This window comes from Parus major, chromosome 12, assembly GCF_001522545.3.
Source record: "Parus major isolate Abel chromosome 12, Parus_major1.1, whole genome shotgun sequence".
Taxonomy (NCBI): Eukaryota; Metazoa; Chordata; class Aves; order Passeriformes; family Paridae; genus Parus; species Parus major.
Genome location: NC_031781.1, coordinates 2,653,464 through 2,679,133, shown reverse-complemented (window position 1 = coordinate 2,679,133; position 25,670 = coordinate 2,653,464). Strand labels below are relative to the sequence as shown.

The following is a 25,670-nucleotide window of genomic DNA, read 5'->3' as shown; positions in this document are numbered from 1 at the left end:
GCAGCATGATTGTTTTTTTTTCTTATGTATTATGTGATCATCAGGGCCATCTCTCAAGCTGCATTTGATTAGTGATCTCACTTTAAAAAATAACTTATTACAGTGAAGTTGTCTGCTAATTGTTTCCAGGGAGAAGTTCAGAGGATAAATTTAAGAAAGACAATAGAAAATACATTGTTGTATGTAATAGGACTCATACAGGCTTGCTTTAATCACAGGGAAACTTTTAAATATTGCTTATCTTGAAATATTTGACTTTGAAATTTTAATCCAGGAAATAATTACTGTGAAATAGGAAATAAATCAGTGGGAAACTTTCTAAGGTCAGAGGCAGGTTCCTAACACTTCGTATTATCCATTGGTGATAGAATGTGTAAAACAAATCCCCTCAAATGTCCCTTTGCTGATGGTAAAACCTTTATATAGGGGCAAAGAATGTTTGTGTGGCCCTGACATTCTCTGGCCCTATTAGTAAGAGGCCAAAGTCCCCAGTTTGCAAAGTTTATATTACAAAATGTGGAACTAGGGGATTTAAGCCACTTCCAGGTAAGTCTGGAATTTTTTTAATGATGAAATGCAGCTGCTAGCATTTCCAAGCAGCTTTCTTTTAGAAGCCCTTAAAAACACAGTTAAAGAGAATGTTCTGGATATTAAAGACACACTTAAAAGTGGGTTTTGGTGTTTCTGAAGGTGCTGGTTACTGAGATGGAGGTTCAGAACCTTAGAGGCCAGTGACAAATCAGTGTGGTGTGAGATGAGCTGGCCTCACTCCCACAGTGAAACCCCAGTCTCCGTCCTGCACCTTGCTGGCTGAGCATTCATCCCAGAGATAATGTTCTTGTGGGGAAAAGGGAAAATGGTGCAGTCCTGCTTGGTATTTAGCAGCCAGTTAACTGTTCTGGTGTGCAGCAGATGCTGTGTGCCCAGCACTGAGCTGTTTGTCATTGTCCCTCTGCCAGGGGATCCCTCTGTGCCTGCACAGGTGGGACTTTACTGCACCTCCTGTAGCCTCAGAGTTGCTGGATACCCACTGCAAGGCTTGGTCTGGCTTTATGGACTGTGCACAGCAATATGAGAGGTCATTTCGTGCTCTTTGGAGGGAGTTTTGCAAATCCCAGCTCGATAGTTCCCAGTTCCCTCCATCCAGTTCCGTGCAGTTGATGCGCTGCCAGTATCCAATCTGTGCACTAAATCTTTGGGAGACGTAACAAAGTCCTTCCTCCTCATCCATATAGGCTGAAAACTGGATTCTGCTCTGTAAATCATTCATCTTGTGCTTTTTAAAGAGTGGCCTACCTTTCCCCTTGGGGCCACTGGTCTTGAATGTATTTATTTTTCTGGCAGAGAGCCACGAATGAATCATAGCCCTGAGCAGCTCGCTCTGAACTCCTCACCATTGTTAAGAGAATACTTGGGGCAATTGTTACAGAGCTTTGCTATGTAAAACTTTTAAGAGAAGAAAGATTGATTTCAGCCTTGTTAGCTGCTTTTGAAGTTCCCCACCAGTTGTGTGGAAATTATTTCTTCTGCTCATACAGCTGTAATCCAGTAAAATAACCGGGGATTGTTGCACGGGAAGTGGGGACATGGGAATATGTTACTGCCTCTTTGTCCTAATGAGGTGTGGTTGTCCTTTCACCAAAACAAAGTCACTTCAGCCTTTCTTTCCATTTGTAACTTTCCTGTTTATACCTTCCTGCTCCATTTCCATACTTTATTGTTTCTCTTCTTGACTTAATTCTCGAGTCTTTCATTCTGTTCTTCAGACATCCCTCTTTTCTGCCTTGGCTTGTTCCACCATGGATATTGTTTCATGCTTCCTCCCCCTTTTTCCTGTGTAACAGAGCTTTCATTAAAGGCAACCAGGCAGATGATTTATTTCTGATGTCTTAAAAGGCTTCTTTGTAATGAAGAGCCTGGACCCAATCAAAGTCCTGAGGGTTTGTGTAGGTGAGTCAGCAGCGTGGGCCTCACTGCCTCTGACATCCACAATGCCAGGGGAGTGTGGAACAGCCTCCTGCTCCAGAGGGAATGAGCTGGATGACACAGGAAGAAGGGGAAATAAAAAAAAATAATAACGAATTTGACTGCATACATAATCATTTGGCAGCTCCTAAACTCATTTTGGAGAGGGCACAAAGCTGAACCACACAGGCTGCTGACCTCCATCAGCACACGGATAACGTGTTCTTCATTGCTTGCACATTTCCCCTTTTTCCAAGAGTTGGAGCAGGGAGTTTCTCCAGGTGCCTGACTGTGGGACCTTCCAAATTCCATCTGTATCTCTAAGTGGAGAGCCTGTATTTCTTCAGCCTGAGCCTTCTCTAGTTTTGTCAGGAGATCAGAGCCAGCACTGCAGCCTGAGCACAAGGAAGGTGCCCACAGGCAGCAGAGAGCTGAGCTGGGATCCCTTTCTGGCAGAAACACTTTGCAGCATCCCAGAGCTTCCTGATGTTTGCAGCAAACATCTGTGCCAAAATTGGGGAGAACAAGATGGACATGGAGGCCAGGATTCCTGGGTGGCTGAGGGAGCTGGAGCTTGTTCTTCACACTGAGGTGGTAAAACAAGAGCCTGCCCTGACCTGGGAAAATTCAGAATAAACACAGCCCTTGGTGAGTAGCCAGTGCAGGGGGATCTGAGCAGGGCTGTGACTCATGCCTTTTCCCAGCAATTAATTTAAAAATAGAATTGAAGTTGAAATATGCTTTGAAGGTCAGAATATCAGGTCAGTGTGTGTCTGATGGTTTTTCCTGGGTAAGGTGTTGAGAGATGACAAAGTATTCTTCATTTTCAAAGTCACTCTGCTGGCCATACAGCCTTTGTATGTATCTTTGTATTTTGTATATTGCAGGAAAAAGAGACATTACCTCCACATAACTCTTTTCTGCTCTGCTTTTTGTTTGAGACAACAGCTGCGCTGTCACGTTTGATACTGTGGTTTCACAAAGTTCTGCAGTGACCTTATTACCTGTTTATCTAGATAGAAATCTCCACCACAGTTGCTAACTGATCCTGAACTTAATAACTGCCTTAGGGAGAGGCAGTAATCACTTTACTCCTGCATGTTTTAAACTCTTACTCAGCCTGCTTCAATCAGAAATGTTTAGAAATGGATTCAGTTTTACTACGTGAACAGGAAGCTTCAGACTATCCATTCTAAAATTATTCATGCAAACTCCAAATATTTTATTTACATCTTTAGTCTAAGAACTTCCATGTAATTTTTGCCTTCATAATCCAGCATTCTGCCAAATCCTTTCCAGCAGTGGTGGGGACTGTTTGGATGGTTACACACGATTTTTTCTGAGAAATGGAAGGTCTTGCAGCTGCAAAGACAGACTGAAAATCTGTGCAAGTGTAGTGGGTAGAGAGGGTTCTTCCTCATTTTAAATTTGACTGAATTTGATCTTCAGGAGTTTGCAGCCACAAGGAGCAGCAAAAACTGACCAAAACCAAACACTCTTGTGTTCCTTCACTTCCCTTTGTTCTACAGAAACCTTTGAAACCCTTGAACCTGATATTTAAGATCCCTCCCCATTTCAATTAAATAAGCCAAGTAAATAGTAAAACATCTCATTATTGAATAAATTTGTGTTACTTCTCTACATGGGATCTCCTTAGCTCCATGGTGCACTTGGTAAATGTGAAAGCTCATGTTCCCACACAGTGATTATTTGCTTAATCTCTGCCTCCTGCCAAAGCTTCTCCAAACCTCCTATTTTAAAATTCATAATAGAGCATGAGAGGGGAGCATTCAGTGGCTTTTTTTATTTTTTTGGTTTTGTTTGTGGTTTTGGTTTTTTCTTTTAATATTACCATCCTCAAGCTGTCTTGCTCTCAGCAGTGGTGAAGTGTCTGGCTCACTCTCTGTACAAGAGTGAGAGCCAAGAAGTTTTTCCCTTCCTAGGATGCTTCAAGAAGGGCGGACACAGAGCAGCTCCCAATGTCTGCCTCATGATGCTGTCACAGTGCTTTGCCTTTACAGCCTGGGGCAAAGCTTTTCAAAACCAAATTCTTTACACAAGAAATTCTAGACCTTTTTTTTTCTTTTTTCTCTGTTTCTTTCCCCTCGTTGCCTCCCCAGTCTGGGGTAGGATGAGCTGGAGCTCATCCCACACACCCCTGGTGACTCTGTCCCTGCAGCCCTGCATTAGGTTCTTGCCAAGGAGGAGACTGAGTCAGCAGCACTTTGGCAGTTTGAAGGTGAGTTCCCTGCAGACAACAGGAGATGATGGAATCCATCACTGCACTTTCAATTCTTACAGCATTTCAAAGTGGATTATGTTTAAGGGTTCTGCTCGCACGGCTGCTTTTAAAGTAAAGGCTTGGTTTGTTTTGCTTTATGTTTTTGTTGTTTAAAGAATGTCTCCTCTGTTGTTTGTCTAGTTTATCTGTGATTAATTTAGCAGGATTCCCTTTCCAGTGTAGAACTGAAAATTGCTATGTTATTTGTATTAGAGAATCATAGGATAATTCAGGTTGGAAAAGCCCTCCCAGACCACTGAGTCCAGGCTGTGCCCAATCCCCACCCTGTCCCCAGCCCAGAGCTGAGTGCACATCCAGGAATTCCTTGGACACCTCCAGGGATGGGCACTCCAGACCTCCCTGGCCAGCCCCTGCCAAAGCCTGGCCACCTTTTCCATGGAGAAATTCCTGCTGGTGTCCAACTTGGCCCAGCCTGAGGCCTTTTCCTCTTGTCCTGTCCCTGTTCCCTGGGAGCAGAGCACAACCCCTCCTGCCCTGTGAGCCATTTGGGGAAAGATCCCTGGAAAGGGCACACGTGGGAAGCTGAGGAGAGAGTCCTCTTGTCCTGAGGAGATAGCTGACCTTAGTCCAGAACCCCCCAGTCACAGGAATCCCAAGTCCTCAGTAATTAGCAGGATCAGGCTGTTCCACTGTCCCAGAGGAGCAGTGTGAAAGTCAGGGTGGGTTTTTGCACCCAGCAGATGTGGCTGAGCTTGGTTCTTCCAGAGTAATTCCATGTGCATCCTTGAGCTGATGGAGAGATATTCCAGAGGGCTTTAGACATCATTTGGTGCCCAGTTCCATCTGTCCAGTGACCTGCTGCTGGTGGCTTTGGTTTAGAAGAAATTCTGGTGACTGAAGAACCTTTTCTTACAGCCTACAAATGTATGTATGTAAATGTATGTAAATTGTGTAGCTTACCATGAATTAATGTGGGAACTCTGAAAATAATTTTGCATCTCACCTTGAGCTGCAATCTTTTTTTGATCTTAATGATCCCACTTGGACTGAAGTTCATCTGGTCCTGTGTGAGAGACAGGACACAAATCAAATAGGGAGGTAAATCTGTGATGTGGATATTTACTGCATAAGAAAAAAGTGCACAATGGAGAGGTTACTGAGTATTTACCTTCAGCTGGGGATCACTGACTGTACTGACCTTTGCTTTACACTAAATTTGCCATTTGGAGTTCTGCTGGGAACCATTTGTGGTCTTTTTAGCAATGTTTAACAAAACTTTAACAAATTAAAACCAGTGGGTTGTGGCCAGGGGTTGCTTTTAATTTATTAATCTGCCACTCCTTTTGTATTTAATTTTTTTCAGCCACCTTGACTGTCTTCATCTTATGGGAACCTCCATGGGGTGAAATCTTTTCAGGAACAAAGCAAGCAAAAAGTACCTGTGGTTAAATGTTCTGAAAGAGCAGAGTTAGTGGTGTTCATGGTTCTGAGTCTGAAAGTATCTCATTGTTTGCCTGAAGATGATGCTGCTGTTCTGACCCTGCTCCAACTGAAATTATTCTGTCTCTTTTCATCTTCCCTCAGATGATGGGGCAGACAATTATGAAGAGGGCAAGCTTTGTCTTGAAGCAGGTAATAAATAACCATCTCCATCAATTTACAGTTTGGATCAACTTGTCTGGCTGGAATTACTGCAATTTAACACATTGTGGTGTAATGAATAATAAACTATCTTCAAAAAAAATTTAAATCTTAACGTATTTTGAATTTTGGGTGTGTTTTTATCTAAGGCAGCTCTGAGCTGCAGTGCAGCTGAATGTGGATATTTGCAGGGAAGAGTTTTAGATTCAGAGTTCAGGAGTGTTAACATTGCTGAAAAGATGTTTGTTTCTGATGAGGCCACGTAATTTGTGTGTGATAAAACATGCTTTGAGACTGATTTTAAAAGCTGCTGTCACTTGGTGTAAAATTAACCTGTTTCATTAAAGAAGGTGTGGCTAGATGGAAGCATGACTGGCAGAGATGGCAAAGCACTGCCATGCCTCACTAAACCTGGGACAAATAATGGAGGTTTGGGATACCTGGGAGAAAATGTTTGTTTTTGGCACCAACTGCATCGTCTTTGTGCAGAGTTTGGTACACCCTGAGCTCCCCTGCAGACTCCAGGGAACTTCAGGCATTCCTGGCTGATGGAAAAGAAGCATCTGTATGGTTGCTGTTTGCAAAGCAAAACAGGATGGCAGTAAGAAACTGGAAGAACTTCCCATAAATTCCATTTTTTTTACATGCAGTGATGGCAGCTGGGAAATTCCTTCCTTAGATGGGCACCTAAGGAGAACAGAGTTTTTGCAGCTCTGTGCTTGCACTGTTGATTGAAGGCACACAACACTTTCCCCCTGCTGCTGCTCTCAGAAATGCCTGAAATCACTCAGAAATTGTTCAGACCTTTGTGTCCCGTGGTGGGGAACACTGCAGTCTGTCCCAAAAGTGAGGTTTGTCACTGCTGGGGCCATGTGCAGGGAGGAACTTGCCCAAGGCATTTTTAACCAACTCTTATGCTTTATTTTCTTGGTTGGCCATGGCACAGGTGTCAGACAATTTCAGTAATAATTACAGGATTAATGGTTGAGGAGGGTCTGTAGGACTAGGCCTACATCTCCCTGCAGACTGCAATTTGCTAGAATATGGGGGTTTTGCCCTCTGGTTTCAGGACCTTTCCTGCCTCTCCACTGAAAAAAAAACCCCAAAAGAGTCTTAAAACATGGTCCTGAGGCAGCTGAGATGCACAGCCAGCCACAATCCCAGCTCCCTCACGCAGGGGTTAAACCCTCTGTTGCATTTCCCATGCTTTGTGAAGAATGGGATTAACTTTTGGTGATTAATGTACACTTGGAGCAGGAGTGGCATCCCAGGATTTGCATCATACCTTGGGTGCCTTCCCTGGGTGCTGCAGCACAACTTTTATTTTAGTTCAGCTACAAACCCTCAGCCATCTTGGTGAGTTTTTGGGTTTCAGCAAGATAAATTTTTGCTGGTATTTGAGTCAGCAAAGAGCCTTTGATAGCATTGGGTTGGAAAGTTCCTGCTAAATGAAAATCAAATTTTAACACAACAGAAAAACAAAATACAGCTCATCACCCAAGATTGGTTTTGCTTTCCTAATCTGTGCATTTGCCTGGTGAGCAGCCTCTGTTGAGTTCAGCAGCTCCACCAAGATTTTCTTGTGCTGCCTTAAGATCTGTTTTCCAAGATTCCCAATGTTTGACAACTTGCACTTCATTTTTGGGGTTTTTTACAGATGTTGACACCTCGCTGCAGTGGAAATCTGTAGGGAATGCATGGGGCCACTGTTCCCAGCCAGCTGATGCTCCTCAGGCTCCTTAAATGTTTAATAAATATCCTGTTCTAAAACTTCTGCTGGGAGCTGAAATAGCAGCTCCAAAGGATTGAAAGCTGTTTTGACCTCTCCTTTCTCAAGCTCCTCCTCATCCCAGGAGCTCTGTCTGGTTAAACAAAGAAACCCTTCCCACCTCTTCCCTCCAGCAGTTAGAAAAAGGAGTGGCAGACTTTTCTTCTCAGAGATACATATTAAAAAGTCTTGTAATTAGTCTGCAGCAATTAATTCTTGTGATATGTACCAAAGTCTAGTTCCAATCTTTTCTCAGCGCCTGTGGTTTTGTTTTCCATTTTTCATGGTATTTTTCTTGTCCAGCATCTTGTTTTTTCAAAGAAGTTTTACATTACTCTTTTGACTACTGTTTTCCCAAATATTAGATCATCAAACTTCTCTTCTTGCTTGCTAGTAATGAAAATAATCTCCAGTAGTCTATTAATACAATATCAATTTTTAAATTATATTGTTACAGATGTCACAGATGAAGGTTTTGCAACATGTATAAAATTATGTTCATTGTTGTTCTGACACTACATGCAGTTCATTTATTTTTTATCAACTGAAGTGTTCCTATTAGATACCCTTAGTGTGTGGAGTCTCAATCTGGATTTAATTTAGGTTTGGAATGTGCTTTTGGCTAGCTTTTGGTGGCCCGGAGATCTCATGACCTGTCCTTGCAAGGATATGAAAATACTTCACCGTCAGCATGATTTTGATGGGCTTTTAAATGGGAACTGGACAGCACAGAGCCTTCCTGGGCTCTGGATCTTTCAAGGAATCCAAGTGCAGGGTGTGTGGGTTCATCCCCGGCCGCTCCCTGCCCGCACCTCCCACACCTCTGGCTGCACCTCTGGCTGCACCTCTGGCTGCACATCTGGCTGCACCTCTGGCTGCACCTCTGGCTGCACCTCTGGCTGCGTGTGGGGGCCCGTGCTCCCTCCACCATTTCGGGCAGAAATCCCACTTTCAGCATCCCAAATAAACCCTGCTGTGCCTTGGTGCTTATTTTCCTCCAGCAATCGCAGTTGTGGTGCTTTTCTGTCCTTGTGCCTTCGTTGTCACGGCGAGGGAGGAGGAGCTGGGCAGGAGAAATGCCCTGAGCAGAATTCCACGGGGACGCTCTCTATTTCTGCTGCCCTGTGGTTTTTTTTGGGTTCCACCACGAAGCCCTAAGGCTCTTCATGGGGCTCGGGTTGATTTATTGTGCTTTTCCTTCCCTTTGCAATGCACTCCGAGAGCCGCCCGAGGCCACCTCGGCTCCTTGCGGGGATAAAATGTGGGGACGCCTTTGGTGACGGCCGATGTTCAGTGAGGACAGAAGAGGATCAGAGAACCTTTCCCATATCCTCTCCCGCTCTGGAATTCATTTGTGCGAGCCTGGGAACAGCATTCCCAGCTTCTTCCGAGTGCCTTGGAGAACCTTCGCCTCGGCTTCGGGGAAGCGGCTCCTCCAGATGCACAAACTGCCCGACAGCTCGATTTGATAACATTGCAGGCAAATTGATAACACTTGATAACAAAAGCAGGCCAAGTTTTAGCAAGACTTGCTCCTGAATTGCTGGGAAGCCTTGGCATGAGCGCTGCCGAGGGAATGGCCGAGGCGGGATGGTGAGAACAGGTGCGATCCCTTTGCAGCAGCGCGGGGCTCAGGGACAATGACAATATTCCCATTTTGTGCAGCGGGGCCGAGGAGCTGCTGCCCTGCGGGGAGGAGCAGCTCGGTGACCACGAGGTCTCAGCTTTACTCTCACTCCAGTGAGTCCCATGGGGAGCAGGGATTCTGTCAAACCTCGCTGCGGGGCGAGCACAGAGCAGCAAAGAGCCTCACCCATTGCCGTCAAATCGGAGGATGTGGCTGTGACCCGCACCCTGCAGCCGGGCTGAGGCAGTGACAGCAGGCTCTGGAACTCGTCCCCCGTGGGTGTTTCGGTGCGGTTGGGGATACCGAGCCGCTTTGTCAGATGCTGCCGCAGAAGTGCTTTGTTCTTGAGAGAGTTGGGCTTTTTTGTTGTTTCCCTGTAGTTTTTCCTGCGGGGGGAGGAAGAGGTTTAGGGTTAGGGCAGGGTGGCAGAGAATCAGCACTGTCCTCGCCCGTGCTCTCCTGTCCCCCACCCGGTGTCGCTCCCGGGGCTCGAACCCGCGATCCTCCGGGCCCGTGTCCCTCCTCCCGCGGGGGCGGGGCCGGGCCCGCGCGCGCCCTACCTGCGAGGATGTGACGTCAGCGCCTCATTACCCTAATTGCGCTGACGTCACGGGTGGCCGGCCAATGGGGGCGGGCGGCGCTCCCCACCTGCCCGCCGCAGAATTCCATCATTCCTGGGATTCCTCGGCGGGCCCGCGCAGCCAGCGGGGCCAGCGGCGCCGGGGGAGCCGCTCCTGCTCCGGGCCCGCACCGCCGCTGCTGCCTCCGGCCCGGCCCGGCCCGGCCCGGCCCGGCCCGGCCCGGCCCGCGGGGCGCCGCGGCCACGGTGCCGCCACCGGCACCGCCCGGAGCGCCGGTGAGAGCGCGGGGACAGCGCGGGGACAGCGCGCACAGGTGGCCGCGGGGGCGGAGGGAGCGGCGCGGGCGGGACGGGGCTGGGACGGGGCTGCCCCGGGCCGTCCTCTCCGCCCGGCGGGGCTTTCCCCGCGGGAGCCGCGCCGGGCCGGGCGCTGCCGGCGGCCGGGGAACCTCCCGAGCCCTCCCGGCGGCGTCGGGATCCAGGGCAGGGACTCGCCGGCCCCGGCTCCGGACGGGGAGCCGCTGGCCCGGCCCGGCTCCGCTCGGCCGGCTGCAGGAGCCGCAGGGAATGCCCCGGCAGGAAGGTGCCTGGGGGTACCCGCAGCTCCGGCACTGTCTGGAACTCGCAGCTTGGCTCCCGCCCATCGCGTTCGTCCCGCAGGGAAAATCCCCGGCTCCCTATCGGTAGCAGAGGTGAAACCTTCCAGAACGGGTCCCAAGGGCGCTGTGAAGGCTCTTGGCGCTGCAACTTTTATATTCCATTGGCAGAGATTTTTATCTAGCCTTCAGCAGCGTGGTGTCACGCTGCTCCCCAGGCGCGGTCAGAACTAATGAATTCCCTGAGTTAAGCTGTCCACGATGCCCGTGCAGCCCTTTTCTGAGAGTGGATCAATGGGAATTTAACACCCGTTCCCACTGGCACTGGAGGATCCACAAAGCCAGCTCACTTCCTTTCCACTCTCTTGGTGCTTCAGGATTATCAGGAAAATGAAATAATGGCCCCTTTAAAAAATTGCACCGAAGAGGACTTGGCTGATTGAGAGTTCCAGGATTTCTCCTGCAAGGTAGTTTCTCTGATTAGCTTTTCTCTGTCTTTAGAGCAGAGAGTTGTGTTTAAGAGTATTCCTCGTGGAGAAACAAACTGCAGTTTAGGAAACCTGAGTGAGTGAAACTCTTTGCAGGCAGTGATACTGAGAACCCTTAGATCCAAAACTCTAAAACTGGGCAGCAAGATCCATCTCCTGCCTTAATAATAAACTTTTTTAAGGCTCTTCTCCAGACTTGAAGGCCCTTTATTTGTATTTTCCTATGTGAACCTGTGAGATTTCTCATGTGGAATGTGTTTTGCCTAAATTCCCTACATCTCTTCTTACTGAGCCACAGTTATAATCTGGTTATTGGGGATCAGGCTATGAGGCTTTTTGGGTTCAGTTCCAAGAACTTCTTTGAATCACAAGAGGTAGATGTGAGCCCTTAACTCTTGGTAGAATTTGGGCCTGCCTGCTGTACATGTGTGTGTTCCTAATGAACTGGGCTGGAGCAGTGGCTGCTGCATCCCCAGCACACAGAGGGGAGCAGGGATGGATGTTTTGGTGCAGGATGCTGTTCCTTCTCTGCTCAGGAACCCCTCTGTGGGATGGGCTCAGCTTTTACAGCCACCCTAGAGCAGGGCCAGAGCTGAAGTGATGAGCACCCACAGTACTGCTGAGATCCGACTCAAATAAGACAGAAAACATTTGTACAGCCCTTTGGGGCAGGTTAATTAAGGGCATTCACATCACAAACCATCAGTTTCTTATTTACACAGGAGCAGCTTTGATAACCTTCTCAGCAGCTCCATATTGCTGGGGTTAATTGGTTTGTTTCCAGACACACCTGGAAGTTTTCTGTTGGAAAAGGGAGCTTTGGTTCAGCTCTCTCTCCTGTGGTTAAATGTTTCATAAGGTGTTTGCAGCAGATTGTGTAACACATAGGATGCTCTGAGGGATCTTGTAGCTACAAGACAAGGTCAGCTTGGACTTTCCCACCTTAAATTTCTTAGCTTTGTTAGCTTTCAAAAATTACTAATAGTTTGCTTCTTAAAATATTGCTTTGTTAAGGGGGATTTGTGCAACAAGACAGCAAAAAGCACAAGGTAAAATACCAAAGCTCTGCTTTAAGCTTATAATTTCCTGTGTGATGAGTTAGATCGTTGTTTCTGTTTGAAGATTTGCCTGTTCAAACACATTTTCCACGTGCATAACAAGCATGGTTTAAAAAACTGCCAGAGCAGGGGATAAATACTTTTTTTTTTTTTTTTTTAAATAAGTGGTATTCAGCCAAATAGCCTGGACTTAGTCTCAAGGTTTTGAGTTGTAAATGCAGGGGTTAATCAGTGTTATTTGGTAATCTTGATCTAAAGTGTGAACACTTAGACATTTCACATTTTAACATTTCACATGGGTATTTTGAGCACAGGGTTTTTCTGTCCACAAGCAGAAGCTGTGGTCCAAGCACAGCTGAAGAAATTCAAAATGTGTTGTGCCTATCTGGGAAAGTTATTAATTACAACATGCTTATAGTTTTTCTCATTCATGGGGCAAACATGCTGTACTCTCTCCTGTCATAAAGAATAAACTGTATTTATCTATTTTGCGTCAAACTTCTGCTTTCTCTTCCTTCCCTTTGTGGATTTACTGATTGTGCTGATCAATTGTGTTTGGATTTCCTCTTGGGTTTCACTTTCTTCCATTGAAATCAGCAGAGTCTGTTTCTTTTTGGATTGTTTTTGTATTCATTTCTGGGTATGAATTTGGGCAGTTTTGGGCCTGTCTCTCCCTGGGTGGGAGCTGCTTTTGACCTATTTCACCACTCTTTTCAATTAATCTTGTTTTCCCTCTACTTGTGTTTATCTACACTTTGGTCTTGATGGTTTCTCAGGTGTTTTGTTATTCAGGAATTGCTTTTTTATGGTTATCATTAATGGGCTTTGTTTATTAATCCTGCTCTTCTCCCTCCAACCTTCCATGTATGATTTATCCAGATGGGAATTCAAGTTCCAGGCTTTTCTGTCCCTTGTGGAAAGGCTCAGCCTTTCTCTCCTGGCAGGGTGTGTAGATGTTGGAGGATGGTTTTGGTGTTCCTCAGGTGTTTGCAGAGGCTGTGCTGCTGTTCTGTCAGTCCCACTGGAACACAGGCATTGTCCTGCCTGGGACTTCTCTTCGGGATTTCATTTCCCAATTGTGTCAAAATTCTCCTTTTGTCTTTCCTGCACTTGTGTCTGTTGTTCTCATCACCCAGTTTTGTCCTTGTTTTTGGCACCTGACTTTGGGTCTGTCCTAGACCCATCCTAGCTCTGTGACATCCCTGCCCAAATGTCATCTTTGTTTCCTTTCTCTCCCTTTGCCATTCCCTCTTTTTAAAAAATTCAAATGTGAAGTTCTCCTCTTCATCTCACATCTATCCTGGCATCCCCCCCTGTGAGCCTGAGCTTTGGTGGGATTCAATAATCATCTCTGTGTGGGCTGAGTGAGTGCTGCTCACTGAATTCCAAACAAGCAACCTCAGGGTTTTCCCTGCCTGCTCCTCCTGATGCTTGCAAGGTGCTGCATAAATCCCTGAAAACACCAAACTTGTTCATTTTCTAAAGCTTTCACTTCTCTGTAGCCTTCAAAAAAACAGCCAGCAGCAGGAATTTGTAAAGCTGAGCGTACCCTGTGTGCTTCTGGATCTTGCTAAAATGTGAGGAGAGGGAAAATCAAGTGCAGAAAAGGGAAAATCAAGTGCAGAAGAGGGAAAATCAAGTGCTGTTCCTTTACATTAAGGGGTATTGTGTGCTTCAGGTGTTGCATAAAAAGAATCACAGGTGGATCAGTGTTCAGATGAGTCTTTCAGACATCTCTGCTTTCACATTTTATGTCTTTACTGTTTTCCAGAATGTTCCTTTGCTGCTGTGTAGGTGAGAGGACACGACAGGGCAGCCTTGAGTGGGAGCAGTAACTGATAAATAAGAGCACTTTGTAAGATATTAAAGTAATATTTGAAATAACAGTAGATAAAAGTATCTTGAATGTTTGAAAAAGGGCTTTTGGCTCCTGTCTCCTGAATCCAACAGTTAAGACTTTGTAACCAGTGAGATTTCCTTGGGAAACTGTTTCCAGGGAGTTTAAATCAGATGTAGCCCAGGGAAATACAGTTGTACCTTGTGTCTCAGTTTCCCTTGCCAAGCAGCTGCAGAGATTGTGTTTTGTGGGGACACAGGGAAATTCAAGGTTGGCACAGACAGGTTTGTGTCATGCTGAGAAACAGCAGGATTTGGTCAGGAGTCTCCTTATTAACAGGGTTTTTTGGTGATTTTTTTGGTGATGGATTTTTTTTGGGGTGTGTGTGTGGTTTTTTCTTTGTTTGTTGGGATTTTTAAATTTTATTTATTTATTTCTTGGAAGCTTGGGAATTATTTTTGCTCTTTCCCTTCTGGAAGGTGACTCCCCCAGGGTGGCTGGGCTGTCCTCTCAAGGTACATTTTCTGACCTTGCCCTGATCAAATTGGGGTTTTAAACTTGGAGCTAAGAGATGATTCCTCCTCTCTCACTCTCCTGGCCAACCTTCATTTCTTTCCTGAACTGCAATCACTGATTTGTTAGTCTAAATTAGAGATAAAGAGATATTTAACGCTATTTGTAAAATAACCTGGCAGTGTATAGCTCCTTGCAGGTATTTTTTGTTCTCTGTTTAAAAAGTTGCAGAATATCTGGGATTTCAGCCTGGGAATTGCAGGATTTGAATGCACACAGGGTTTGGATGGCAGGGGAACACCTCAGCAGCTCTCCCATGAGATGAACTTCAATAACACCCAAAGCTGCAAGGCTCTAGCCAGGCCACTTTTAGTCAAATTGTTTTTAAAGTGTCTAATTTCCTGAATTGAGTGAAGACTTGGTTCCTGTTTCCTTCTCCCAGTGTGGGTTTCTGTCACCAGTTAATTCTCTTACTGGGAGCATTTTCCAGAAAGAGATTTGGCATCTGCTTCTCCCATCATTTGAAAATTACTGGAAAGCTGAAAAAAAAAATAAAAATTGCTTCTTAATGTAATTAATTTGTAATGCAATCAATTGTTTTGATTTTGCTGAAATTTCCACTGTTCTTTAACAAGAGTTGGGTTTTTTTTTCCTGAAGAGTTGACCAAAAAATGCAAACATTGCTGTCTTTGAAGTGTAGGACGAGGTTAGAGCTGAGTCCTGAGTTATCTCAGTCTGGTGCAGCTGCAGCCCCTCATCAGGCAAATTAAATCATTTGTCCATCTCAATTCTTACTCTGCTAGAGGAATTTGTGTGGCAGGGCCAGTAAACTCCAAGAAAACAAAAAATATGAAAGAAATGAAGCATCAGGGTGGGAGTGGAAGGGTGCTGAAGGCTTTTTCCCCTTTTTCAAATCTCTGCTTTGGAGGAAGATGTGGGCAGGTGTGAAAGGAATAAATATTTAATGAAGACAAAATAGTGAAATAAGCTAAGAACTTGTTTTCTAAAACCTCTTGCCCACAGGTATTGTGTTTAAATTAAAGAGTTAATTGACTTTATAAGTTTAGTTAAAATATATTCTTGAGCAGAAGCTGATTCTGACAGGGAGGGAGAAATGTTTTAATCCTCAATACATTGGGTTATTTCAAATTTGTCTCTTCTTGCATAGCTCTATGGAAATCTTACTGGATTTCATTATTTAAATTAAAAATATAAGCTTTAAGCTTAAAGATACATTTTCCTTCAACTTACAAACTCTTTAAAATCCTTTCTCTTGTGCTTTAAAGTCTTTGGTTAGTTTAAAGTCTGACTTATTTAGGAAGAGGGAGTGAGGATAGTGAGGTTTATTGTTTTAGTGCAAAGTCAAGGAAATTGCTTCCCAAACATGTGCTTGTTGTTAAGTCAATGTACATGTTGGACATGTGTTTGAGATTTCTGCAGTTGCCACTACCTCTTTTTTTTTTTTAAGATCATACTGTAAAGTGAGTTACAGTAAACAGTTCTTATGAGAGAAGTTTTTGCTAAGATTTTGTGGAAAAACCTCCACAAAATTTAGTTGTTCTGGATTTTTTTCTTTCTCCATTTTTTTGAACAGTTTTTAGCAGTTCTGCCTGTGCCCTTTTATTTGAAAACACGTACAAGTTGTTTGCCTTGTAGTAAAAACATCTTGACAACATGTTATTCTCTTCCTTCCTTTCCCTTTCATATTTTTGGAATTTCATACTGAAACATCCTTTTTGTTTTTTAGTTTGAAGCCATCCATGTGAAACCTTAAAAAAGCTGCAGCTCAGTCACTGGATTTATGGGATTCTGGTGTAGAGCTGGAATAGGCATTTTTAATGTTCTGGGGTTAATTTTTCATGGATGGGAATTGTGTGTTGTAAGGGGCAAAAATCCAGGGAAAAGCGGCCACTGAGGTGTGATTATGATGGCAAAAAACACAGTTCTGTGTGTGGTTGTACACACACATCCCCAGAGCTCAACTATGTGATTATTAGTAAAAAAACCAGCTTAATAAAATGATAAAATGGGGATGATTCTACTCTGGGCATGGGGGAGGGTGTGGGGGTGATGTTTCTGGGGGATCTAAAGCTACCCAGGCCAGCTGGGACAGCATCCCTGATCTTGGCTCAGTCCAGCTCAAAGCCCACCACCACAGGTGGGAGTTACACCCTGTGTGAGCAGGGAAACAGCTCCAGCACTGGGGAATTCGGTGTTCTGCAGTGTTTGGGTGGGAAAGGCAATCCCAGCCATGCCCTGTGTTCTGCTTTTAAGGAGCCCTGTGCTGGTGCAATGAGCAGGGAGCAGCAGAAAGTTGGATTTCTGATTGTTTTTGCTGTCATGCTCCTGTTGTGCATTACTCCTGCTGTAAACCCGAGTGTTACATTTACTCTCTGAAACTTTGCTTCTGAATTTTGCAGGATCCAGAGGGGAATGGAGACTCCCTTGGATGTTTTGTCGAGAGCAGCATCTCTGGTCCATGCTGATGATGAGAAACGTGAGTTCCCTGCCTCGCTGGCTCCAGCTGCTCTGTGTTTGCACTGGGGGTCAGCCTCGGGGCTGGTTTGATTTGAGCTTGGGATTTTACTGAGCCCCAGATGTGTAGAAAACCCTTCAGAGTTTGTTTTCCTCAGGTGCAAACCCAACACCTTGCATTTAAATTGCTCAAACACCTTGCATTTAAATTGCTCAGTGGGCAGGAGAGACTGACTGATTTCTTTTTAAAAAATGATTTTTACATATATGAATAATATAAATATCAATTCATTAAGAAATGTATTTAATTCATGTGGAGGTGCCTCTCTTTTCCCAGCTGCATTTGCATTGTTAGCAGACAAAAAGTTCTGGTGGAGCTGCTGTCTAACTAAGGCCAGGTTGAGAGCTCAGGCTGCCAGATAATTTTGGTTAGATCTCATTTAAAAACACATAACTGGGTGGGCACCAGTGGGCTGCAAAGATTTCAGCTGATAAAATTTCCCAAGTTGACTGTTATCATTTGTAATCAGCTCTTCATTTGCCTTCCTCTGCCAGCAGAAGGGAATTACAGGATTTTAAACAGCCAGGGGTTCACGTTGCCCATTATTTGGGTAATATTTTTGCTTTTACCATTGGTGGTAAAGAGTTTCAGATGGGTTAACTCACATTAGAATAATATTTTCTATTCTGCCAAGCTGCAGTGCCACTTCACAGATCATATTGTTACCTGCATGCTCTGCAATAAATGTCTTTGGTACTTTGAGTAGTGTGTGCACTTTGGGTATCAGCCTCAGGAAACAAATGGTAATTTGGATTTCTGACTAGAAAAATGGTATTTTGGGTTTCAAACTGCTTTTGTGAGTCGTTTCTGCACATAAAATCACCTTGTAAGGTGAATGCAGCTTTTCTTCTTCTGTTCCTTTGTTCTTTATATATATTTGAAAATGATTTGCCATGAATATTGATTAAAATAATTGGTTTACTGCTGGAATCTGCTTTGTAATGAGCATTGGTTTTGCTGTTCTTGCCTGTTCACTTTGCTGCTGGATAAATACTGAGTTTTCAGTGGTGCCACTGCAGAGGGATGGTTTGGTTGATTTGCCCCAGTTATTGACTATTACTGGTGAAATGAAAAGCAGTGGAGCTCCTGGAGGAAATCATTTCAACCATGATTTTGGCCTGGAGAGTGGGTTTCTTTTGGATACATTTTAAAAAGTGCATTTTGAATTTGTGCTCTCCATTTTCTTGAGCTTAAATGCTTTCTTTTTGGTTAGCTATTGCCTAAGACTGTAGTTTGATTTTGAGCTCCACAGGGCAGGAATGTTTGATTTAGAGAATCCAGGGGAGGGCTGATTCAGTGCAACTCGCATGTGAGGGAGCTGATGTGGATCTGGTTCTAATTTACATTCCTTTAGTCTTACCACTTAGACTTAATTAGATTTATGCCACTCTGCAGCTTCTAACTTGTGCTGTCTCCAGCCTTGCCCTGCTGTTGTATCACGCCCCAAAGTGCTGCAGTGGCAGGAGCTGCTGAGAGGAAAGAAATGAGCAGAGCTGTCCCTGTTCCTGTGACAGCTTTTGGAACTCCTTCTGGGTAAAAAGAAGTCAGTTTGGAAGTTAGTTTTAAATCTTGAATTTAGCAGTTATCCTTGAGCTCCTTCTGGGTAAAAAGAAGTTAGTTTGGAAGTTAGCATAATCTTGAATTTAGCAGTTATCCTTGAGCTTTCAGTGAGGTTCTAGCAGTGGTGCTGTCTGTATTTCTCTCTCCACAGTCACTTTGTCTAAAACAGAATTCTGCAGTGTTTCCAATGTTCCAGCAATGACCAGAGTGCAGCAATATTACCAATATTCATGAATTTAAAGCTTTGACATGTGAAGGATCCCCCTGTCTCTGTGGGCACTCACTGCAGGGCCAAGTAATACTGGAGTGTCTCAGTGTATACAAATTTATATTGTATTGTGTATTTGTGTATACAAATCATGAGCTGTTTAAAACAAATACTTTTCAACTTAGCAGCTCTTAAAGAAATGAGTTTAACCTCAGCCAGCAACCAAGTGCCACAGAGCTCCTCCCTTGCATGTCCCCAGCCCTGCTGGGATGGAGAGGAGAATCAGAAAAAGGTAAAACCTGTGTGTTGGGATAAGAACAATGTAATTATTGAAATAAAAGGTTATAATTATGCTAATGAAAAGAGGGAGGGATGAAACCCAGGGCAGACCCACTGAGTGATGCCCAGCACTGATGGGTGGCCCCCAGTTGATCCCCAGTTTCCACACTGGGCAGGATTCCCTGCTCAGTGATCAGCTAACCCTGGCTGCTGCTTTCACTCTCATCTCTGGTTTAGCTCAGCAACTATAAACTGGATTTCAACAGCTCCCAGTTTAAATCATCCTGCACTTGTTAGCAATGAAAATTTATGAACCATGTTTGTTTAACTGTGGTGTCATGGGAAGGATTAATTATGGAGCAGGAATGGCTACTGCAGTTTGGCATTTTAACTCCTACCATGGGGATGTGAACAGTTATTTAAGTTTATTCTACAGTGGATCTGTACTAAGAAAATCAGAAGAAGACAGGCAATGATGTCATTGTTAGCCAGACATGTTAAGGCTGGTCACTAATTTCTGAATTGTCAATAGAGGAGGAAAGGCCATTAAAAAAAATCTGTTTCCCCTGGTGAGGAGCCGTAGGTGATGTGCAACTATTTCATCTGCACATGGAGGGTCTTGCTGGGATCTTTTCAGGGCTTCAGAAATAGGATTTTGAAGAAGGAACCATCTCTATGAAGGGCATCCATGCTGGTTTTTATGTTGTCATCATGGCCTTAAACCTTAGAGAACGTGGGTTCTTGTAAAGTCAATTTTTTCAGTTTCCAATGAGACACTTGACACTCATTGCTCTTCTCTCCCTGCCCACTTCTTGCTGGGCTTGTTCTGATCTCTCATCTGCTCAGGGCTCAATCTGGCTGCTTTTGGAAGAGCACAGGATCAGCTGGGAGGGTTTAGCAAGTATTCAAGCAGTGAGGAGGATTATCATTTCATATTTATCTGGTCTAAGGGGTTTGGGAACTGGTCTTTCAGTTGTAAACAGAGCTTTAAAAGCATAATCTTGACATTGAGATAATAGTGTAGGAAAACACTAATCAGGACTTGTGCTTGCAGATTTTATTGTAAGCACTTTGCACTCAGTCTGTGTGGATTTATAGGAACACTTTATTTGCACTTCCCTCCAATATGTAAGCCCAGTTTAAAAATATGGGAAAGAATGAGAAAAAACCTGTATTTTCTCACTCTCTCAGGGCAATATAGTGAGAAGTCTGCTGTGGGCAGGCAGGAGAAAAATACACTTCCAGAAGGAAATGAAAGGTTTGGGAACAGCTCATTCATTAATGGCACCACCAAATCCCTGGTAAAACTTTGTATTTTAATGCCTTGCACCAAATCCATACATGTTGAGTCTTGATTTATGTTCTGCAAAACTGATAGAGAACTAACTACATTGAATAAAAAAAAAAGAATTATCTTTGATGACTCCATGCTCCTTGCACATGTGCCATCAGTCACATGTGTGCAGGGCAGCCTGGAACTGCAATTCCACACTCCTTGCCTGTGAACACTGTTATTGTTTGGCAACAGTTGCTTTTATGTGGTTTAGTTTAATCCACTTCAAATAATTAAGCCAGGCCATACAGTTGATATTTCTAGTACAGAAGAATTATTGTGCTTTAAAATCCCTGCCCTAATCCGCTTTGTAATAAAATCCTCGTGTAGACAAGAGGCACCAAGCAGTTTTTACTGTTCCTCACTGGTAGCAGGAGTTCATTAGGAGCATGAATTTGGTGCTGGCTGCCACCCCCTCATGAATAAATATGTAATGATTATTTGTTTTGGATAGCTGATCCCCCAGAAAAGATCCTGCTTCGAGGCTGAGCTGAGGAGAATTTATTATTTTTTTAGCCCTGTTGAAGAAGATGGTGACTCTGTGAGCTTATTGTTTTAAATAAGAAAACAAAGCAGTATTTATAGCAGAATTAGACTTGAGTGTTGTTACTCCTGTTGAAGATATTAATGATGAAATATTTCCAGCATCGCCAGGACCTTCCACCCACGCTGCCACTGTTTGTTGTGTAAATTTATGGCAAATTATGGGCAGCAGCAAGCCTGAGGCAGGATTTAAAATCAGTGTCTGCAGAACTTTAAAGAGCTTCCATCCTGCTGTGGGAACAGTTCCATCAGCTCTGAAAATGCTCCAGATCCTGGAGGTGTTTTAGTGACTAAAAGTGAGGAATTGGATGGCAGTTGGTACAAAGGGAGTCTCCAGGATCATTTGCAGTTTGGTTTTTGGAGGATTGTGAGGTTTTTCCAGCACTGGTTTGGTTGGTTTTTCCCTTTTTCTAGAGGTTCACCTGCTTCAGAAGAATGGGGAACAGCACATAATCCTTGTTTATTTTCTGCTCACAACTTCACCACGTTCCGAGTAGAACTGGGAGGAATTTTAGTGTAAGGACAGGGAATATTCTGTAGCAAAATATTACTCAAAACCAGGAAGGATTTCCAGTAGAACACAATCTTATCATTGACTTGCCTTTTGTGTTTCATTTCCACATGTGGGTTCAAAATAACAAATCTTGTGCCAAAGGAAGGAAGAAATGGAAAAGGTCGTGGGTTGTGAATTAAGAGAGGTTTTGGTGCTGCTGCTCATCCATGGAAGTTCTGCTTCAGGGGTGGAAGGGAATCCAGTTGGTTTAATATGTTCAGGGTTCTTTTGAGATCTAAAATATATTTGTGTCCTTAAATTCCTTCTTTGGAGGGTGTTGGGTTCTGTTCCTTTACCTGGGAGTCATTGCAAAGACCGACTGAATCCCTGCCTTGGTTTTTCCCAGTTTAGCCTAAATAAGAATTTATCTTTTAATGAAGAGGTTGTAATGATGCTTCTATTAAAAAACCTTCCTTCCTGTGACTTCCAGGACTCCTCCAGCAATGAAGTTTTTTGTTTTGTAGGACAAAACTTACTGCAATCCTGCTTGGTTGAGGGCCACACAACCGCTTGAATTAAGATTTTTATTTTGCATTTTGTAAATAAATTTATTATGTGTGCATTTTTCTGAGTGCTTTCAGAGTTTGGGGGGTTTTAATCAGGGTTTCTCAGCTCTTGGGCATCTCTTATTAACCAGCCCAGCACAAATTTTCATTTAGAGCTTGGCAACTTCTTCAGGACTTTGGTTGAGGGGAGAGTGAGAAGTTCTCCAGGATAATTTCTAATATGAATATAGATGGGTTCGCCACATGGATGTTTGTTTCTTCTTTTATGGTTAATTAAAATATTGATTTGGTTGTGTTTTTGCCAGATTGGCTGAGAGAAGAGGCAGATATTTGATAGACACAAAAAGTTGGCCTTAAAAAATAGAGGTGTAATCAGACTGGTAGTGTTCTGTAACTCTTTAATTGTGGAAATTAATTCATAATTAACAACTGTGTTTGTGGTCAGAGCTTATCTGTGCTGTCCAGCAAAAGAGAAACTGAAGTTTCCTGAAGGAAAAGCTCTGATTTCTAAGGAGCAGAGTTAGCAAAAATCTACATTTGTAATCCCTTCACAGCCAGGAGAGGTGTTAAAAGTGCATTTATCAGTTTGTCATGTGAGTAATGCTTGATCAATGGTGGAGTGGAACTCATGACATAAATCATCTTTTTTTATTTTTAATGGAAGGGGGGAGAGTATGGAAATGTGCTGTTTCAGCATAGTAATAATGTGATGGAAAAATGTCAGTGGTTCAATCCTTGAGGTGCAGCCTGAATCATTTGCTGTTGTATGAATACCAAAACAAAGCTTGAAATAATAAAACTCCCAGTAACAACGTGCAGAGCATTCTGCTTTTAAATTGATGAGATTTACATCAGAAAATACTAATATCTTCTTCATTTTAAACGTCAAAAAAGCTGGTTTTTTACTAAAATATCTGAATGGCTGAACTCCTGACCTTCTGCTTTTTGTGTTCCCAAAACCTTTAGCTGTTTGTATCACTCAGGCTCTCACAGAGTGGTTTCCTGTGAGTGCTGTCAGGGCCATCCCATTAATTTTAGGATTTTCTTGGAAGTACCAGTGTGTAGGACAACTGCTTGCTTGGCTTGTTTTGTTTAAAAAAAAAAACCAATAAAAAACAATGAATTATTCTTACCCCCGGAAAGTTTCACCTTTTTTTTTTTTTCCCCCCCCCCCCCCTCCCAGTTTATTGTAGCAAGAAAATAAAAGGATGTTTTCAACTTGTTAAATAGGCTGGAAAATGGGGCAATTGTCTGCCTGGCGCCTCGATGTGTTTCAGTAGCAGGGGAACCCCATTAGCAGAGCCAGCAGAGGGATGGAAATTCCTGCAGGAACAAAAGGCCTTTGGAATGAATTTTTAAAAATAAGTTCAGCTGCCTGCAGTTTGTAAACACGTCACAGCATCCTTCAGCCACCCCAGATGTTCCTGCCCAGGCAGCCACACAATTGTGGCTTTTCTTCCTGAGCCCTTCAATTTGGGATGAAATATGGGGGCTGCTGGCATCCCCCCCCAAAATAAACGGTGTTGGCTGAAACTTTATCTCTCTAAATGTTGTCTGGCAAGTGGAGGGGGAGGAATCTCCTTGCTGGGGTGGAATTTGTCATCAGATCCCAAGCAGAGCTCTGCAAAGCACAGCTGGCTGAATACCAGGTTGCTGAGGGATGGCACATCCCATATGGAACTGGTCAGTGCACATGCTCCTAAATGATTGTCCTGTCTCAAATGCTGGCCTTGGGACTTGTCTGCTTCACCAGAACCCAAAGATGTTCCAGCCTGAATTCCCCAGAAATGAATTGGGACATGGTTCAAAATGTTCCTTCCATGGTAAAACAGGGATTCTGTGAGCACCTGGGATGTGGTGGGTTTCTCAATGGCTTAAGACAATTTCTGGAGTTCTAAGGGTTTGATTTTTGCAAGGCTTCAAGATGAAATTTATCCATTATTCCCTGCTTAGGTTGTCTATTAAATTATTCCCTGGTTGTCTGAGGAGGTTTCTGCTGGGGATGGAAGATGTCCTGGAAGTCTGGCAGTTCTTCCCATGGTACACATTGCTCAATGTGTTTAATGTGGTTTTAGGAAGCAAAAAGGAAAGTTGTTAGTTAGAAGTTTGTTAGTTAGAAGTACTGCAGGGTGAGTGGAAGAATGCAGGGTGCTCTCCTGGATGTCCTGTGAGAGCACACAGGACACCCCTGGACATGGCATGGTGAGAGGAAAAGAGTTCAAATATTTCAGCAGGACTTTGGATTTGGCATATTTACCACTTTTTTTTTTTTTTTTTAATGGACTTGTTTCAGTAGTTACTTATTTCAGCACTTTATCAAGTGTCTGGAAGGGTTGGAATCGAGCACTTTGCAACTTCTTTGTTGCCTCCAACACCACATCTTAAACCAGGCTCAGCGTTATAAACCCAGTTCTTTCAGCAGCAGTTAAAATTGCCTTTAAAATAAAAGTTAAAAGTTAAAATTGAGGTGGTCCTATGCAACCTTCACTCCTTGTTCAGTCACAAAGTCTTTAGTGAAACGATCACAGGAATTTTACAGTTCTGTTGTAAAAAGCAACATGCAAGTTCTTAGTTAATAAGCATCTGTTTGGAATTTTCTTTTTCCCCTGGCTGGGAACCCAGACTTTATTTATGGTATGTCATTCAAATTCTGAGCTGGAGCAGGAGGGATCTGAGCATGGATTTTCTAATCCAAGGTGAGTGTCCTGATGGGATAACTTGTGAAACAAAGAGAGGATACAGTCAATTAACACACTGCTTTATTAACTTCTGCCTTTTGTTCTGTTGTTCAAGAAGGGAAAAAAAAGCAGCAGTGCTTTGTTTCAGCCTGAAAAGAAACTTATTTTTTTTCTCCAAGAAGCAAACACCAAAATGACTTGCTTTTAATTTTCTCCTTCTTTTGCTGCTGACTCAAAACTCAATTCTCTGTAGAAAGCAGAATTTTGGCTACAAATCTGCAGGGCAGCTATAAACAATGTCACTACAGAAAAATCTGACATCCATAGGCTTAAAAGGAGAAATGCTTCTTATTTAGCAAATTGAAAAGTGAGGAGTGATTTATTACTCTTCTCTGATTTTTTTTCCCCTTTTCTGTTCTGACTTTAAGCTTGATGACACATTCATTGAAAGGTGCCCCAAAACACTTCAAGAATATTTTTGTGCACCCCCTGTAACAGTGTTGTACTGGGTGATAATAATTTCATAGCACTGGAATAAATTTGCTTTTATTGCTCTGTAAAGCAGAGAAATTCTCAACAGTTGTGCAGAAACAGCCCTTGGTGCATTGTCTTGTTTCACAGGGAACAATTTTAGTAGGAGCACTGGGATTTTTCTCTGGAATTATTTTCTGGGTCATGCCCACGTCGTCTGTTTGGTTTGTGTGAAAACATCTGTGTGTTACAACTGTGACTTCATTCCTATGTCTTTGGGAGACATATATAAGATATATATGATATCATATAGAAGATATCATATAAGATATGTGTCTTTCAGGATATATATATTTATTTCAGGATATATATATATTTATTTCAGGATATATATATTTATTTCAGGATATATCCATATTTTAAGGATATATATATTTCAGGATATATATTTATATCAGGATCTTTTGCAGGATATATATATATATTTTTCAGAATATTTATATTTTTTCAGGGTATATATTTTCTCAGAATATTTTTTTTTTCAGAATTTTTTTTATCAGGATACATTTATTGCAGAATGCTGATACCATATAATTATGGTAAAATATATGTAATTATCTGTAATATATATAATGTATATATACATTATATACATGTACATATATTTAATAAATATGTGTAATATATT

General features: G+C 43.2%; 1 protein-coding gene across 2 annotated transcripts in view; it reads left to right on the top strand.

Annotated features, from left to right (window-relative positions):
• Nucleotides 1-10,058: 10,058 nt before the first annotated feature.
• Nucleotides 10,059-25,670, top strand: part of VGLL4 (vestigial like family member 4) — a 73,257-nt gene continuing 57,645 nt past the window's right edge. Inside the window, exons 1-2 of one of the 2 annotated variants that reach the window (XM_015640776.3) lie at nucleotides 10,059-10,099; nucleotides 16,736-16,812. In XM_015640776.3, the coding sequence (XP_015496262.1) occupies nucleotides 16,749-16,812 (64 nt within the window). In that variant the 5' untranslated portion in view covers nucleotides 10,059-10,099; nucleotides 16,736-16,748. Of the gene's footprint in view, nucleotides 10,100-10,121; nucleotides 10,138-16,735; nucleotides 16,813-25,670 lie in introns of those variants that run through there. The other variant, XM_015640777.2, reaches the window with a different exon arrangement.